Source organism: Lemur catta, chromosome 7, assembly GCF_020740605.2.
Source record: "Lemur catta isolate mLemCat1 chromosome 7, mLemCat1.pri, whole genome shotgun sequence".
Taxonomy (NCBI): Eukaryota; Metazoa; Chordata; class Mammalia; order Primates; family Lemuridae; genus Lemur; species Lemur catta.
The window spans coordinates 95,871,741-95,889,202 of record NC_059134.1 but is presented as its reverse complement, the minus strand read 5'-3'; the positions used below and the strand labels follow the sequence as shown (position 1 = coordinate 95,889,202).

Below are 17,462 nucleotides of genomic sequence, written 5' to 3'. Positions count from 1 at the left end.
GAAACAGGAAGTTTTTTTCAACTGTCAACAAGAAGTTACTAAATAGACAAATTTTCCATCTTATTATTTTATGTTCACTTCTAATATCAGAAATTAAGGCATCTACTTAGAGTAAGTGGCAGGGGTTGTATGGGGAAGTATGAAGAAATCCAGAGGTTTTGAACTATCTGCATAAAGACTGGCAGGTCAAGTAAATGGCCAGTTGATTTTGAATGTGATAAGTTCGTAATAGCTCACTTTCGCCTAGATGTTGTTCATGCTAGTTCAGATTCAATTGCAAAGAGAACATTTCAAAATATGCAGATTTTGGTATAACTAGAAAGAAATAGTAAGAGGAAATTTTGCAAGTTGGAAAGAGCAGTTGTAGTAATAAATCATGGAGCCTAAGCTGTATAGTGGAGAATTGAATAAAGAAGGTAACAATATAGATAAAGACTAAATAGCTGGATTTAAGCAATAATGATATGTATGGATAAATGAAAAGCTATGGTATAACTGAGGTGAAAAAGAAAGGGCTGAAGATTATGATTGTAAGATAATGTTTCAATTTTGGATATTTAGCATTTGATCAATGTCCAGATAAAATGATATTTAAGATGGAGCAATGGGAGTGGGAAGCTCAAGTGGAATGGTGCTGGTTTCAAATATCAAGAATCTGTGAAGCCATATATTGAATGTTTGTTGTGCATGGGGACTGCTGACAACTTTGTGCAGGCAGGGTAGAGTGAACTTGGTACCAAAGTTTTCAGTGAATAAGAAGGACTGACCTGGAAATATGTAAGTAACAAGTATGTAAGTGTATAATTGTCAAAGCATCAGGATAGTTTACACAAATGCAAGATGTAATAATGAATATGGAACAATACTCCAAACATCAACAATGCCTTATCTCACCTGCCAGATTTGAAATATGTGGAGAATTTAAGACTGAGCAAAGAAGTGGTCTGGAAGAGAAGCAGGTTTTCAAGAGGTAGTCAAGTTTGAGTTCAAGAAAGAAAAAGAATCAAATGATTGAAGATGTTGAAGAGTTTGATAATGAGAGAGTAAAATGTACACAAGTGTCATTTAACCACAGCAAAGTAAGTACTAAAGAGAGTAAGAGCAAGGAGGGTGAAGGATTAGAGATCACAAGTTAGTGAGGCAGTGGGAAAATATCTAAAAATATTGCAAAAAAAGATTAAGCTTCTACAGTCATCAGTATGATGGGAGGACATGCAGGTATCTTCAGAGGAAGCCTCAGTCTAAATAATATTAATGCTATCAAGAGCTAAAATTAAACTTATTTAGCACACAGTATGAGGATGGGCACTGCTCTAAGTACTTGGCATGAACAGACTCATAGATTGCCTTTTCAAATATGCCTTGATATCTTGTTTGATGGGAAAACTCTTGCTTCTCTGAAAAATCATTTGCACCAACTACAAACTGAGGTTATGGAATCAAGGACTAGTTAGTGATTTATTTGCTTCATCCTATGCTAGTCATGAAACATAAAGAGGGCTTACGCTCTCAGCTTCAGTTTTCCTATGTGAAAAAGAAGAAGTCATACTGTTAATCTATAGGCTTGAAGTAGAGATAGTCTGAGATAGAATAGTAAAAAAGAAAACTAAATTTATTCCTCTTCTGTTCAAATGAAGATCATTGAATGCTACCCCCTTTCAATTAGCCAGCAACTAAATTGTGCTTCTACGTGGACATCTTAAAATCTTTTTCTTCTCCTGATTAGCATTTGGATGTTTGAAAACAAATGACAAATGTGTTTTCTGAATCATTTAATATACTTTTAATCCTGTTATGCATATTACAAAAAAGCAAGACTATTCACATTTCTAAAAATATTGTTTTCTCTTTAACTCACAAATACTACATAACAATTGAAGGAAAACTAGAAATCATTGGTATGGAAAAATTATCCTGAATGTTTAGCATAGTGTTTATCAGTATCCAAAATTTTGTTTAGGACCTTTCACATTACACCTTCTGGAATCAATTTTTTTTAAATTTATTATTTTTTGTTAATTAAAATTTTCCAATAGAATGTATATAGCTTGGTTTAAAGTAATTCAATAATTTTAAAAAGCTTTTTGTCTGTGCTCAAATTACTCTCAATTTTTATTTTCTCTTATTAAACATAAATATTACATTGATCATTCAATTATAGAAAACTTTAAAATATTATCCTTTTATCTTCATAAATTCCCACAGAGTTTTGTGTTTTGGAATTTTTACCTGGGACAAATCACTTTATTCTAAAAGCATATGATGCCCTTTTGAATGGGTTCAACATGAGATCATGATGGGTCAGAACCGTCTCCTAACATCTTAATCATTGCCAACAGGAACAACATTACTCAGAACGTGTGCTCTGGAGGGTTTTATTGCAGAGAACTTTTGTACGTACTCCATGTCCAAAAGCAATCATTCAGCAGTGTCTGAGTTTATCCTTTTAGGGCTCACAGAAAATGCAGAGCTTCAAGCCATTCTCTTTGGTGTATTCCTAGCAGTTTACTTAGCCGGTGTCATGGGTAATCTGGGACTGATTGTGCTAATCCAAGTCAGTCCTCAGCTTCACACACCCATGTATTTTTTCCTCAGCCATCTGGCTCTTGTTGATTTTTCTTTTACTTCATCTGTCACCCCAAACACCTTGGTGAATTTTCTGCTTGAAGTTAAAAGTGTAACATTTTATGCATGTGCCATTCAGGTATGCTGCTTAATCACATTTGCAGTTTGTGAGTTGTATTTGCTCTCAGTCATGGCATATGATCGGTATGTTGCCATCTGCAACCCTTTACTTTATGTCATTCTAATGCCCAGGAAAGTCTGTATTCGAATGATTGCTAGCACATACGTTTATGGATTCACTGTGGGTCTTGTACAGACAGTGGCGACATTTCGCTTATCTTTTTGTGACTCCAACATGGTCAACCACTTCTACTGTGATGATGTTCCTTTAGTTGCTCTGGCCTGTTCCGACACTCACGTCAAAGAGCTGATGCTGTTGATCATCGCTGGGTTCAATATCCTTTGCTCTCTAGTGATTGTGCTAATTTCTTATGTCTTCATCTTCTTTGCCATCCTGAGGATTCATTCTGCTGAAGGAAGACAGAAAGCGTTTTCTACCTGTGCTTCTCACCTGACCTCCATCACAATATTTTATGGAACAATCATTTTTACATACCTGCAGCCCAAATCAAACCATTCTCTTGATACAGATAAATTTGCTTCAGTGTTTTATGTGGTGGTGATTCCCATGTTAAATCCCATGATCTACAGCTTGAGAAATCAGGAGGTAAAAAATTCACTAAAGAGAATTATAGAAAAATTGTGTTTGGGTATCAAATAACCTAAAAATCACTGGGCAGAAATGAGAAGATTTTTTTTTTTTTTTTTTTTTGAGACAGAGTCTTCCTTTATCACCCAGGCTAGAGTGACGTGGCATCGGTCTAGTTCACAAATTCACAGCAACCTCAAACTCCTGGGTTCAAGCAAGCCTCCTGTCTCAGCCTCCTGAGTAGCTGGGACTACAGGCGCATGCCACCATGCCCGGCTCATTTTTTCCATTTCTAGTAGAGACGGGATCTCACTCTTGCTCAGGCTGACTCTGGAACTCTTGACCTCAAGGGATCCTCCCGCCTCAGCCTCTCAGAGTGCTAGGATTACAGGCATGAGCCACAGCACCCAGCCAAGAAATGAGAAGACTTTGAGTTGTGTCTTGTCTAGATTCACAATACTGGTAAATGATACAGCCAATTCCTGACTTTCGTTCTCAAACTCACTCAGTATATGTCTCACTCTTTCATTCTCAATTGTTTCCACATAAAAGGCATTTGGTAAATTTTGAGTCATTGAATTATAAAGAATTGAGAGGGAGAGAAAGAGAGAAAGATCTTAATATCTTATTCCTCTTTGGCCACAGCAACTTCATCAGTAACTGAAGAAACTGTATTTGGAAATACTGATTTTATTTAACTCTGTGTGATATTGAGAAATTTGGATTATATTGAAATAGTTCAACATCTTATATATGACATTCCAAGTTTGTTGCATAGATCATCTGGAAAATGTTTAAATCATCATGTCAAAGTTTAATAGTAAGGAATTTTGTGTGTGTGTTTTAAGATGATAATTTTCCTAGCACACCACTTTCTCTGCATTCTGCTGGAAAGGATAGCATTAACAGAGTTACCTTGATATTAAATATTTAGCAACATAGATTCTGTATCAGTTTAGATCACTAGAGCCACTGAACACCATTAGAGTCCACTGCCTCTTCTATATAAGTGCAAGGTTAGGAACTGAACTCTTCAAACATGTTGGATAACGATTTTACCTTTTATAATAAACAGCAGTTATCATGGGTAAATGTCTGTACCTCAGTTTCCTCATCTGCAAAACTCAGTAATAGTTTCCATCTCCTGGACTGATTGTGAATATTAAATAAAAGTATAAATATAAAGGACATTGCACAGTTTCTAATGCATTGTTGGTACTTCACAAACAGTGGGTTTTACACTTAATTATTATTATTATTATTTATTTATTTATTTTTTTTTTTTTGAGACAGAGTCTCGCTTTGTTGCCCGGGCTAGAGTGAGTGTCGTGGCTTCAGCCTAGCTCACAGCAACCTCAAACTCCTGGGCTTCAGCGATCCTACTGCCTCAGCCTCCCAGGTAGCTGGGACCACAGGCATATGCCACCATGCCCGGCTAATTTTTTCTATATATATTTTAGTTGGCCAGATAATTTCCTTCTATTTTTTTAGTAGAGACGGGGTCTCGCTCTTGCTCAGGCTAGTCTCGAACTCCTGACCTTGAGTGATCCACCCGCCTCGGCCTCCCAGAGTGCTAGGATTACAGGCGTGAGCCACTGCACCCGCCCTACACTTAATTATTAACATTGTTATTGTATTAATAATTTCTTTTATTTGTTCTTAGGTAATGGGATAAAAACTTCTTTTGACATAGTTGGCAACATGATAGTCTCCATTTTAAAATCAATGAAATGAAAATATAAAAATTAAGGGGTTATTTTATTGTAATCTTTTAAGCAATTTAATTCTTATAAATTTCTTTGTGTGTGTACATTGATAAACATATTTTAAATGGATTTTTTAGATTCTGTCATACCTGTTACTTAAAATATGCATATTTTTCTTTAAAAAATGAAACCACTTTTGTTTCACTTAACAAAGACAGATTAATAAATTATGAGTTTATTTAGTTCCAAATTTTTCAAAGTGAAGATTAGTTACCATCTACTGAATGATTTTCATGTGTTAAGGGCTGGGTGAGTTATTTTAAATGGATTTCCTCAGTTAATTTTCATATCTTCCAAGTGAGATGGGTATTTAAAGAATGAAAAACAAATTAAAATAGTTCATGTACTTCACTAACACACACATAGCTAAAAACTGGAAGAAACAAAATTTGAGTTGACTTTTCTTCAACCATAAAGCTTAATTTTTAATGACTATACACAGTTATACAACATTAGGATTTAAAAAAGCAACTAAATGATGATTCACAAAAAGTCACCCCAAAGCTACATTTAAATTAAAATTTTTCAGAAGTTAAAAAAAGTCAAGAGAAAGTTATGTCAGCCTGGGTCTGGCATAGAATATGGATCCTACTGCTATGTTGCTCATCTGTTCTGGAAAAGAAATTAAAGAGAAAGGTCTCCACATATAGAACAGAGGACTTTCAGCCTTTATCATTCCGTTGCTATCAGTGATGTTAACTTCAAATGTTTCTGAGAATCTTCCATATCCCACAAAAGCCAGATTCTTAGCTGTTCCTATAAAACGTAACCACATTTAACTTTGACATCACTGGGTGCCATTTGCTATTATATATACAAAACTGCCTTGATGTAGAGCTTAAAGAAAGGATCTTTAACAGCCCTGAGGCTCAATTTTCTCATCTATAAAGTGAGACTTTTAGGAAAATTATCTCTTGTTGTCATAAAGCTGTGTGATTACTTATATGAAAAAATCAACATCCTGTCCTTAATTTAATTACTTACAGACTAAATCAAGTGCCAAAAGGAAGACCTCAGAAAAAATATATAGTCTACAAATATATAATTAGCAGTGGTTATTTTTCAAAGATTATAATCTAATATTAATTTGATGGAGTCAAAATAAAGGAAACCAACAAAATGAAACTGTAGCCTACAGATAGGGAAAAAAAATTGTGAACTATATATCTGATAAGGGGTTAATATTCAAATGTATAAAGAATTCATACAACTCAAAGGCAAAAGAAACATATATCCCCAATTAAAAAATGGGCAAAGTACCTGCACATATATTTCTCCAAAAGAGACATAAAAATAGCCAACGGGTATATGAAAAAGTGCTCAAAATCACAAATTGTCAGGGAAATGAAAAATAAAACCATTGTGAAATATCATCTCACACACATTAGGATGGGTATGGTCAAAAAGACAAGAGATAACTGTTGTCTAACACCCAGAGAAAAGAGAACCCTTGTACCCTGTTGGTGGAATACAGATTGTTATAACCATTATGGAAAACAATATGGAGCCTCCTGAATAAATTAAAAATAGAATTACCATATGACTCAGAATATCCTCTTCTGGATATATACCCAAAGAAAATGAAATCACTGCCTTGTAAAGCTACCTACAATTCTGTTCACTGAGCATTATTCACAATAACCAAGACATGGGGAAAAAAAAAAACAAATTAATGGCCAAAATATTGTGAATAAATGGATAAAATATTTTTCAGCATTAAAAAGGGGGAAAATTCAGCCACTTTCCACACCATGGATGGACCTGGAGGACTTTATACGAAGTGAAATAAGCCAAATACAAAAAGAAAAATATTTCTCTTATATTTGGAATCTAAACAATGACAACAAAAAAGACTCAAAGATACAGAAATAGGAATGAAACAGTAGTTCAGAGCAGAGGAAATGGAAAGATGGTGGTCAAGGGATACAAAGTGGCAGATATGTAGGATAAACAAGTCTAAAGATCTAATGTGCAACATGAGGACTATAGCATATTGTAGCAGGACTTTTTCTAAACGTGTAGATTATAAGCTGCTCTTGTCACAAGAGGGAATTATAAGAAAGCATATAAAATGTTATAAATTCATCAGAATATTTAAATTCTATATGTATTCCTGAAACTCTGTGCCTCTAAAACAATTGATTTTGCAATTGAAGTACATTTTCGAAGATACTTAGCTTCTCTCATTTTTAAGCTATCCTTTTCTGGGGAATAAAATGGATTAAAGACATGTTATTTGTCTTCTTTTTGTTTCACTTTTTACATCTACAAATTTATAAATAATCAGTGTGATTCCTAAGTAGTATTGATAAGAGGATTAAGTGAGTTGATAAATGATAAATACTTAGGATAAAGTCAAAGATAGCAAATCGTCTATAAATGTCAGTTGTTTATTATTAGCAGTATTATTATTACCATTAGTGCAGAAATTTTAGAAGTAGATTATGGTTTTTCATTCAAATATAACATTTAAAAACAAGTCATACAGTAAAGGCACTGTTATAAGAACAATGCAGTCCACTCAACCTGAAAAGAGCTGAAAAGTGGCTAAAGTGAAGAAATTCAACTCTTAACACCTATCATGGTAAAAAACAAAATTCAAATAGACATGAATTTGCATTTAGAATTTTCATATTTCTAGTTATGTGAAATTAGGCAATTCAGAGATGAAACCTCACACATCTCTTAGGTTTGCTTGCTAGTAATAAGTAGGACTACTTGATTAAATTGTCTGGCAGGTAGTAAAAAACCCAACCAGGCTTTGTCCTTACTTAATGACTGATAAGCCTTTGAAAGCTCAATGAATTTATTTTTAATTTTATATAACAAGCATTTATATAACTAACACTTGCAAAACAAATATTGTCACTGGATATTGTTCCAAGCATTTCATAAATATTAAGCTATGTAATCTTCAGAACAGACCAATGAGTTAGGTCTTCTTATTTCCCAGAACTGAAAAGAGTCACATAGAGTTGAGGTCGACTGCCCAAGGTTGCACAGCTAGTAAATGAAGGAAATGGCATTCAAACACAGACGTCTTGTTCCGGAGTCCCAAGCTGTAATAAAAACATCCTGTCGCCTTGCAGATACACATACATGTGTTTGCATGTGTATTCAAGCATGATTGCAGTGGTCTGTCAAGGCTGTACTGGCCTGAACAGGACTCTTTAATGTGTTGTTCCCTTGTAGAGAGTGTCAAGTTCTGTTAAAGTAACAGCTACATTTTCAGTTGATTGGGAAATAATTACAAGAAAGCGTTTGATTTATTTCCCTGCTTTTATTTAATGAAGTATTATTATTTTCCTAATTTTAGTATCTTTAAGGTTTCACAACATTTATCTAAGGTTTTCTCTGAGGCATCTTTGACTTCTTTGTTCCTTAGACTATAGATTAGGGGGTTCAACATGGGGATCACCACTGTGTAGAATACAGAAGCCATTTTGTCTGTGTCTAAGGAGTGGTTTGATTTGGGCTGTAGGTACATAAAGATCAGAGTGCCGTAGAAGATAGTAACAGCCACCATATGGGAGCCGCAGGTGGAAATGGCTTTGCGTCGCCCCTGGGTAGAGCGGATCCTTAGGATAGCAGCAATGATAAAGATGTAGGAGGTGAGGACAATGGAAGATGAACAGATCATATCAAAGCCAGCAGAGGCAAAAATCAGAATTTCCTTCACGTGTGTGTCTGAGCAGGACAGCGCCAAGAGAGGGAGGTCATCACAGTAGAAATGGTTAATTACGTTGGGGCCACAGTAAGTCAGACGGAAAGTGATGATGGTATGGAAGAGGGCTACCAGGAAGCTGTATATATATGGAATTGCCACTAGCTGAATGCAGACTCTTCTTGACATCAGTGTTGAATAATGCAGGGGACTACAGATGGCGACATAGTGATCATAGGCCATGGAGGCTAAAAGGAAACACTCAGTGATCATGAAGGTGAGAAAACAACCCAGTTGTGTTGCACAAGCATGGAAAAGAATAGTGTTGCATTCCACAACAAAATTCACCATCATCTTTGGCGTAATAGCAGAAGAGTAGCAAAGGTCAACAAAGGCCAGGTGACTGAGGAAATAGTACATCGGGGTGTGGAGTCGAGCATCAATCCTGATTAAGGTAATCAAGCCAAGGTTGCCTAGCACCGTGACCACATAGATAACTAAAAACACCACGAAACATGGGGCCTGGAGCTCTGGTCGGTCTGTAATTCCTTTGAGAATGAATTCAGTAACATAAGAGATATTACTTTTAGCCATTTATTCCAGCAGATTTTGTGGACTTTGCTGCAGTTGAAGGATGATACTTCTCACAGTCCCTGCCTGTGTTTGGTAAAGGTTCAATGAATCTTCTTGCCTTGAATCATATCATCATGTAGGCAAAAATGTGCACCATGACTCTCTAATGATACACCATTCTTGCCTCAGGAGGGGAGTTGTTTACTATCAGAATAGTCTTCTTAAGAGTTTTGTGCTTTGTGATTTTAGAAAATAAAAGAGAATGTTGGTTTAAAATATATGTCATGAAAGCACTTGAGACCACTAACACTAATATCTGAGAGTTTTTGCTGCCACTATCTTTTCCATGCATATAAACGCATAGCAGCACAGAAATAATCTATAATTGTAACTATATTTATATCTCCCTTCTTCTGTGTTGTGCATTCTCCCATAAAATACATCAAACATATATGAAAACAAATTTATATGCTAATATAATCAAAACAATTTTATATCTGCCATGATCTACTCACTTTCCTACATTTTCTCCCCCATTTATATATTAATAGAATAAGTAATTTATGCTATAGAAGCTAAAAGAATATTGATCACAAGTATGGAAAAAGATAAAATTTCATATCCACAGGAATTAAAAAGACATAATTTTTTTCCAGTTCAAAATTTGCCATATTTTGAAGGTAGTTACCCAAAGAGTTAACACAAATGAAGTAATTTATGAAATAGCTTATTATTCTAAACTACATGTAGATAAATATTTTTCCCATAAATATATATCAATATATATCAGGAACTTAAAATACTCCAGTTGGTTGTAATTTCAGCAACATGTTCTAAGGAAATATTCAGTTGTGAACAATTTTATGAAAATTTGTATAACTTGGTGGAGTTTTTGATGCATCTTTTAGAATAATTATAATTGTTTATATTTCTACCATACCTGAAAAAAAACACTGGCCTCATTAAGGCCAAAATTAGGCTATTTGAACTTTAATTTTGCTCCTGGATGTATCTGCCACAAAGTGGAGCCATAAAATATTAACAAGAAAGGGGCCTTGAGATGTCATAATTCATATTTCATATTTAATTGATTAGTACTATGACTATTTTATCTGTTACAATTGAGCACTGTTCTTATCAGATACTCCACTGAGTGCAATATATGAATTAAATTAAGATAGTCTCTTGTTTACCCTACAATGAAGGTTCTCGCTAATCATCCCTAATTGACAGTTGGAAAAACCCAGGCTTATGGCTGTGGTCACAGAGAGCTGATGGCATAGCATGAGTGTGACTGGGTATGCTTGACTGCAGAGCCCATAGCCTATTCATAATTATTCTGCCTAAAGTGTAATAATTTGTTCCTTCATCTTTAATCACTGGAATGGAAGAATAAAGCTAGCAAGTGAATCCATTTCTTTATAGAGTCAACCTAAATGCTTAAAGCTTAAGGAAGACAAACAAGCTTTAGTTTATTCAAGATTGTTAAATTTTTCATGCACTTCATTAAGATGAAATTGCAGGCTCCTGAAATTAAAAAAAATGTGTCTAATGCTATCCTTTCCAGTAAATAACTGTTTCATTTGAGAATATTCAGAATTAAGGACACTCTGACTGGCATATGGGACTTGAACCTACTCAACTTTTTCTCACAAAGGCTATTATTTCCATTGCAGCTCTGAAGTTATGGTGTGAACCCTAATCGAGGGTGATTATGAGGCCACCACACAATGTAAAAGTGAAATAAATTACCTTCACTGAAAAAGGTGTTGGAGAAGACAGTTATTTATCATTTATTGTAATTTTTTGACTTTGCAAAGGCCATTTATGTATTTAGCATTTTCTATGCTATTGGTTTTATATAACTTCAAAATTTGTGGTGGTTCCTAGGTACATGTAAAATCCCATGAGAAGGAGCCATATGGGAAGAAAAATGCATCAATGACAACATTAACTTTGGTGGATATTTCCTATTAAGTGAAGTGGAATGTTTAAGTACCACATTATGATAGGAAAATAAAATTCACAGTGGAGTTGTATATTAAGCTGGAGTTTGAATTCCAAGCACAATAAACTTAAAGTTCATTTAGAAACAAAATTACTTATGAAAATCTATTCAAATGCTCACAATATATAGCTTTTATGACTTTACATCTATGTTACAATTCTCTAGTGGATTTTATCACTTCCTCTAAGTTTTTAAAAGCAATTTTTCTTCATAGCCTCTAATATAGTTTCTCTAGGTTGTTCTGAAACAAACACAATTCCAAAGCCTCACCATTTATACAGCCATTTTCATATCTCTGACAATTTTTAGAGAAAATATTTAAAACCTTGGACATATTTTAACCAAGATTTCCTTAATAAGCATTGATGTTTCTTGCTTCGTTGCATCTTCCCTAAAGCAAATGTTTTCTTCAAACTTTACTGCACTTTGGAATCACCTTTGGAGCTTTAAACATCCCAGTACCCAGACATTCCGTATCTATTTAATTAGAACACCTGGGGGGCACCTGGGCATCAGCATTTTTAAAGCTCCCCAGGAGTTTCTAATGTACCGTCAGGTTTGAAAACTAGTAGCCTGAAAACAAATGCAATGTTTGGAATAGCAAGCAGAGCTCAGTCATATTTTCAAAATTATTCATTTCTCTTTTGGTTTTGCTTATCAACGGTTGAATTAATTAGAGTACATAACTCCACCAAGCCAGTGGAATTCCAATTGGACTATGCCTATTTCTGTTTTAGGGAAAAGACTCAGCAGTGATCATGTGCACAAGCATAGCCTTATGAAAATCAATTTCCAGTTCCTCCATTTCTATATCTGTTCTTTTAGGAAAATGATTTGCCTGAGAAGGCACCTGTGCTCTTGATTCTTTTTTGTCTTCCCTTTTTAAAACCCACCCTTTGCCAGTTTTACAAAGTAAAGGCATACTTTTCGTCCATCTGAAACCTTATATTATTTCTTGCCCTCAGGGGTAAAAGTATCCTGATTTCTAAACAATTTGAGCATTCAGACAATCCTTTTCATCAAGGTACCACAAAAAAGACCCCTGTCCCATTAATAAGACAAATTTCAAATACAAGTTAAATTTACATTTAATCATTATTCATTAAAATTAGACAGATGATGGCTGTCCAGAAAGTATCCATCCATGTAATATGTTCTTATTATATTAACAATGGCTGGATATTTTCTGGATAGCCCTTGTATGTAGGTAATTTTAACGATTCTTTTTTTAAGATACATTTAACTAGATATACATTTAAATACATAATGTATATATTTTTAAATGTCAATATTCATAACATATAAAAATTACATCTTCCTATCTATTTAAACAATTGGTGGAAAATTTTAGATATTTAGTTAAATATGTATGTTGAAGAAAATATTTGTTTTTAAATTATTTTAGTGAGTACCAAAATTAATCAGTAATTATCATTTTAGTCCTTTCTGGTAATTGGCTAATTCTTTAACAGTATGTACATTCATTTATTTGATTCTGTCCTAGTCTCTTTGGGTTCTATTTTGCCCCTTTAGATTCTCAAAACATAGTTGCAGAATGGATTAATCTCTCTCTTATATTAATTCTTGAAAGGCTGGGATTTGGCATCTACTACAATGGCAGTGCTTTGCCAGAAAAAGTAGTCAATAAAAGGGAAAAATCAAACGGTCATTGGGGACCTCCTTGTCTCCTGTTCACTGCTCTATTGATCAAGATATATCTTGATTTAGTGCCTTGTGTTTTATGAGGGTTTGCAGAGCTTTTCCAAATTAAGCATCCTTTATTCCAGGGCTGCACCAAGCTTGTTTTCTTTACCAGAGTTTAATAACCCTGCTGCAGAGGCACCCTGTGTACCACCAACGTACTGCAGGTGTCCAGACCTGGGTGACTTTAGCCATCAGATGCTCCCTCTGTGTGTTTCAAAACACAAAACAATGACATGCACGACACAAAAAAGGGTGGGAAGCACTGGCTTGAGTCAGATTGCCTTGGAGCCCTGGTTAGGGCCAAACACTTTTTCTGAGAAGTAATATTAGATAACTGTCATACCAAGAGGTTTCTATTTTACTTCAGGGTTCAAAAAACTATAGTGAATATGCATTCTTTATTTAAGAGGGAAGATTTTACCTCATGTTCAATGTTTCCAAAGGCCGAAGAGGGATTTTTACAGAGCTTGTTACTAGCACTTAAATGGAGAGCCATTACTGCTGAACAACTTCGTAAGAGAATCGTAGACAGGAAATCTCACCTGCCCCCGTTTCGTTCCTCCATCGGCCACATAGTACTCTCTTTTGTGAGTACTACTCCAAAAATAAGGGTAAATTCTAAGAGGTTATCTGATTAACCTAGCATGAGATCATTTACAGAGAGAGAGAGAGAGAGAGTGTGTGTGTGACAGAGAGAGAGAGAGAGAGAGTTAGAGAGAGTGAGTTAGAGAGAGCACATGCGCACACTGAGGATTGAGAAAGTATAATAGTATTATAAGTATAAACAGATATCCTTTAGAAAGTGTTGAAAAACAGCATGAATGTATGAAATAGAGTTATAATGTATTTTGATGCCATTTAATACCACAGCTCAACAAAGAGAGAGGTTTCTAATGGGGAGCCAGGGTACAGGTGGAGGGTAGCTGTTGGCTCCAAATACAGACTCCATCTGACTCACCTGCTTAGCAATGGTCTTGGCTCACAATGAGCTCATTCTGAAGTTATTTTGGTGATTTATTATTTCCTAGGTCCCTTTGGATCTGTACTTTAACCTCTAGAGATATCTGAAATCTGTGCTATTTCCTCCCATGTTTCTTTCTCAATAAAAGAAGAGCTGGAAAAACATTTGGAAATTAAAAAAAAAAATTATTTCAGTTCTCTGTATTCCTGAGAGAAACATACTTCAAATATACCAATCAGATATTTTCATAAAAGCAAATGTGAACTCTATTACTAGAAATGATGTAATAAAACCTAATGCTTAGTTCATTTTGATTATGCAAATTTATTGAAATGACAGGACCAATACCTAAATCCTGATCAACTTAACTATGAGAGCTTTGGAAAGGTCCACGTTTTCTATAAACCTCAGTTTCCTCAATTTTAAAATTAAGCAAAAATCGTACCTTCTTTACAATGTTTTTGTGAGTATTAAATGACTTAATGTATGTAAAGAGTTCAGTAAGCTCTTTGGTAAGTAGTAAGTGTTCAAAATATATTTGTTTAAAAAAGTAAGATGAAATCAGAACCACAAATGAAACCAAGATCTCTAAAAACTGACATAAAACACAGAACAACTTCTACCACAGTTTTGTCTCTATCTTGGGAAATCTGGAAAATTTACTCAGTCTTTCTGGTGGTCATCATGTCCTCTTTAGTGAAGACGATGTTCCCATGTTCCTCAGAACTCACCCTCTTCTCTCTCTATATATATAGATAGATAGATAGAATATATATATATTCATATTTATATATAATATGTATATACAATAGAATATATATATATTCATAGTCACATGATTCATCATTCCAAGGTCCACATCTCATTATCATATATTCTTTTTTTTTCTTTTTTCTTTTTTTATTTTAGCATATTATGGGGGTACAAATGTTTAGGTTACATATATTGCCCTTGCCCAACCTGAGTCAGAACTTCAAGCGTGTCCATCCCCAGACGGTGCGCACCACACTCATTATGTATGCATATACCCATCCCCTCCTCCCCACTCCCATCTGCCTGACACCCGATGAATGTTGTTACTATATGTGCACTTAGGTGTTTATCAGTTAATACCAACTTGATGGTGAGTGCATGTGGTGCTTGTTTTTCCATTCTTGGGGTACTTCACTTAGTAGAATGGGCTCCAGCTCTATCCAGGATGTAGGGACTGTCCCTGGGCAAGAATTGGCTTGAGCCCAGAGTCAGTGAAGCTGGACGTGCTTCTTGGGGCCAGAGGTCAATGGGTCCAGACATGGCCAATTGAACGCTCCTTGAGGCCAGAGGTCAATAGGTTCGGACACGGCCTGTTGAATGCTCCTTGGGGTAGAGGTCAATAGGTCCGGACTCGGCCTGTTCATTGCTTCAAGGCGTGTCTCATTGTCCTACACACAGTAATGAGGTCCAAAGGTTAAGATGCAAACGTCTGCCTTCCTTGAGCAATTTCCATAAGAAATGGAACATGTCGCCTCAGGGTTCTAAAGATAGTCACGTACCAGGAAGTAGCTGCTGGACAAAAGGAGTATAAAAATAAAGCGACTGATGCTTTTCGGTGCTGCAGTCTTGTACTGTGTTTGTGTGTCTGTGTGTTTCTTTCTGTGTTCATCCCCCGTTCTGTAATCGGGCCGCTACACAGGATAATACAAGAGGTGCTAGATCACCATTGTTTTTGTGGCTGAATAGAACTCCATGGTATGCATATACCACATTTTATTAATCCACTCATGTACTGATGGACACCTGGGTTGTTTCCACATCTTTGCATATGGAATATGGAGAGAATCAAATTAACCAGGAAGATAATAAATTCAGTGAAAAAAATTAGAAGAACAGTAACTGGTATTCATGGTTTCATAGAAATGAATGCTGCCTTTATTTCTTTACTTGCTATTGCTTTAGAACATCAAAAGATAATAATTTTGTAGTATATTCAGGATTCCTGTTAAATCATGTTTGTTTTCCTAAATCATATTGAAAAATGAAAATTTTTATTATTAATAGTGAAATTCAGTTTCTGCCTTAATTTCAAATTAAGAAACTATTATCTATGTATTAGATGTGTGTGTGCCAAAATTCTTGAAGAAGTTGTGTATTGCTTTAATTTCTCATAATTCTTTGTCCTTTCAAATCCAGCTTTCCATCTATCACTGAGATCAGCCCTTTCTAGGTCATCTGACTATGTTACATTGATGAATAAGATAGAATTGCTCAATTCTTAGCTGAATTGCCTCGAAGATTTGAAAATACTGTACATTGCCTTGCTCCTTGCCTCTTGTGATGCCACCACATCATGTTTGTTTTTCTTTTACCTCACTGATTGCAGATTGAGCCTCCTTTGTTCATTTGTTAATTTTTCCAGTTCCTCCTTTTCTGTGTACCCTATTTTATATCTGTAACTTCAATTGTCAGTGAATCTTGCATTTATTTCTCTTAGATACCTCTCTTCAGCTTCAAAAGAATGAAACAGTATCCATTTCTCTCACCACTCACAAATATTAATTCAAGATGCATAAAACACTTAAACAAAAGGCATGAAACCCTAAGGATGCTAGAAGAAAGTGTAAGGAAAAACTATTCTACATATAGGCCTAGGCAAAGAATTAATGACTAAGATCCCAATGGCAATCACAGCAAGAACAAAAATAAATAAATGGCATTTTATTAAATTAAAAAGCTTCTGCACAGCAAAGGAAATAATCAACAGTGCAAATACATAACCTACAGAATGGGAGAAAATATTCACAAGCTATACATCTGTTAAAGGGCTAATAAGCAGAATCTACAAAGAACTAAAGCAAATCAGAAAGGAAAAAACAAACAACCCTACTGAAAAATGGGCAAAAGACATGAACAGAAGCTTTTCTAAACAAGATAGACAAATGGCCAATAAACATAAAAAAATCCTCAATGTTACTAATCATCAGGGAAATGCAAATTAAAACCACAATGTGATATCACCTTACCCAGTCAGAATGTCTTTTATTAAAAAGTCCAATAACTATAGATACTGGCATGTATGTAGAGAGAAAGGAACACTTATGTACTGTTGGTGGGACTACAAATTAATGAAACCTCTATGGAAAACAGTATGGAGATTCCTCAAAGAACTAAAAGTAGGCCTACCATTCAATCCAGCAATCCCACTACTGGGTATTTATCCAAAGGCAAAGTAGTCACTTTATCAAAATGATACCTGCGCTCGAATGTTTATTGCAACACAATTCACAATTACCAAGATGTAGAATCAACCCACGGACCCATTAATTTATGAGAGGATTAACAATATGTAGTATTTGTATACCATGGAATACTCCTCAGCTATAAAAAACAGTTACATTCATCGGGTATTGGGCCAGTGGGAGGAAGGAAGAGGGGATGGGTAAATTCACAACTAATGTGTGCAGTGTGTGCTATCTGAGGATGGGCACACTTGTAGCTTTGACTTGGTCGGAACAAAGGCAATTTATTTGACCAAA

General features: G+C 35.1%; 2 protein-coding genes across 2 annotated transcripts; one reads left to right on the top strand and one right to left on the bottom strand.

The window, feature by feature from the left end:
* The first annotated feature begins 2,261 nt into the window (after positions 1-2,261).
* Positions 2,262-3,366, top strand: LOC123641839 (olfactory receptor 5AL1-like). Its single transcript, XM_045556772.1, has one exon. The coding sequence runs from the start codon at positions 2,405-2,407 to the stop codon at positions 3,344-3,346; it is 942 nt and encodes a 313-aa protein (XP_045412728.1). The 5' UTR covers positions 2,262-2,404; the 3' UTR covers positions 3,347-3,366.
* Positions 3,367-8,330: 4,964 nt separating this feature from the next.
* Positions 8,331-9,298, bottom strand: LOC123641838 (olfactory receptor 1038). Its single transcript, XM_045556771.1, has one exon. The coding sequence runs from the start codon at positions 9,296-9,298 to the stop codon at positions 8,339-8,341; it is 960 nt and encodes a 319-aa protein (XP_045412727.1). The 3' UTR covers positions 8,331-8,338.
* Between the last annotated feature and the right edge of the window lie 8,164 nt (positions 9,299-17,462).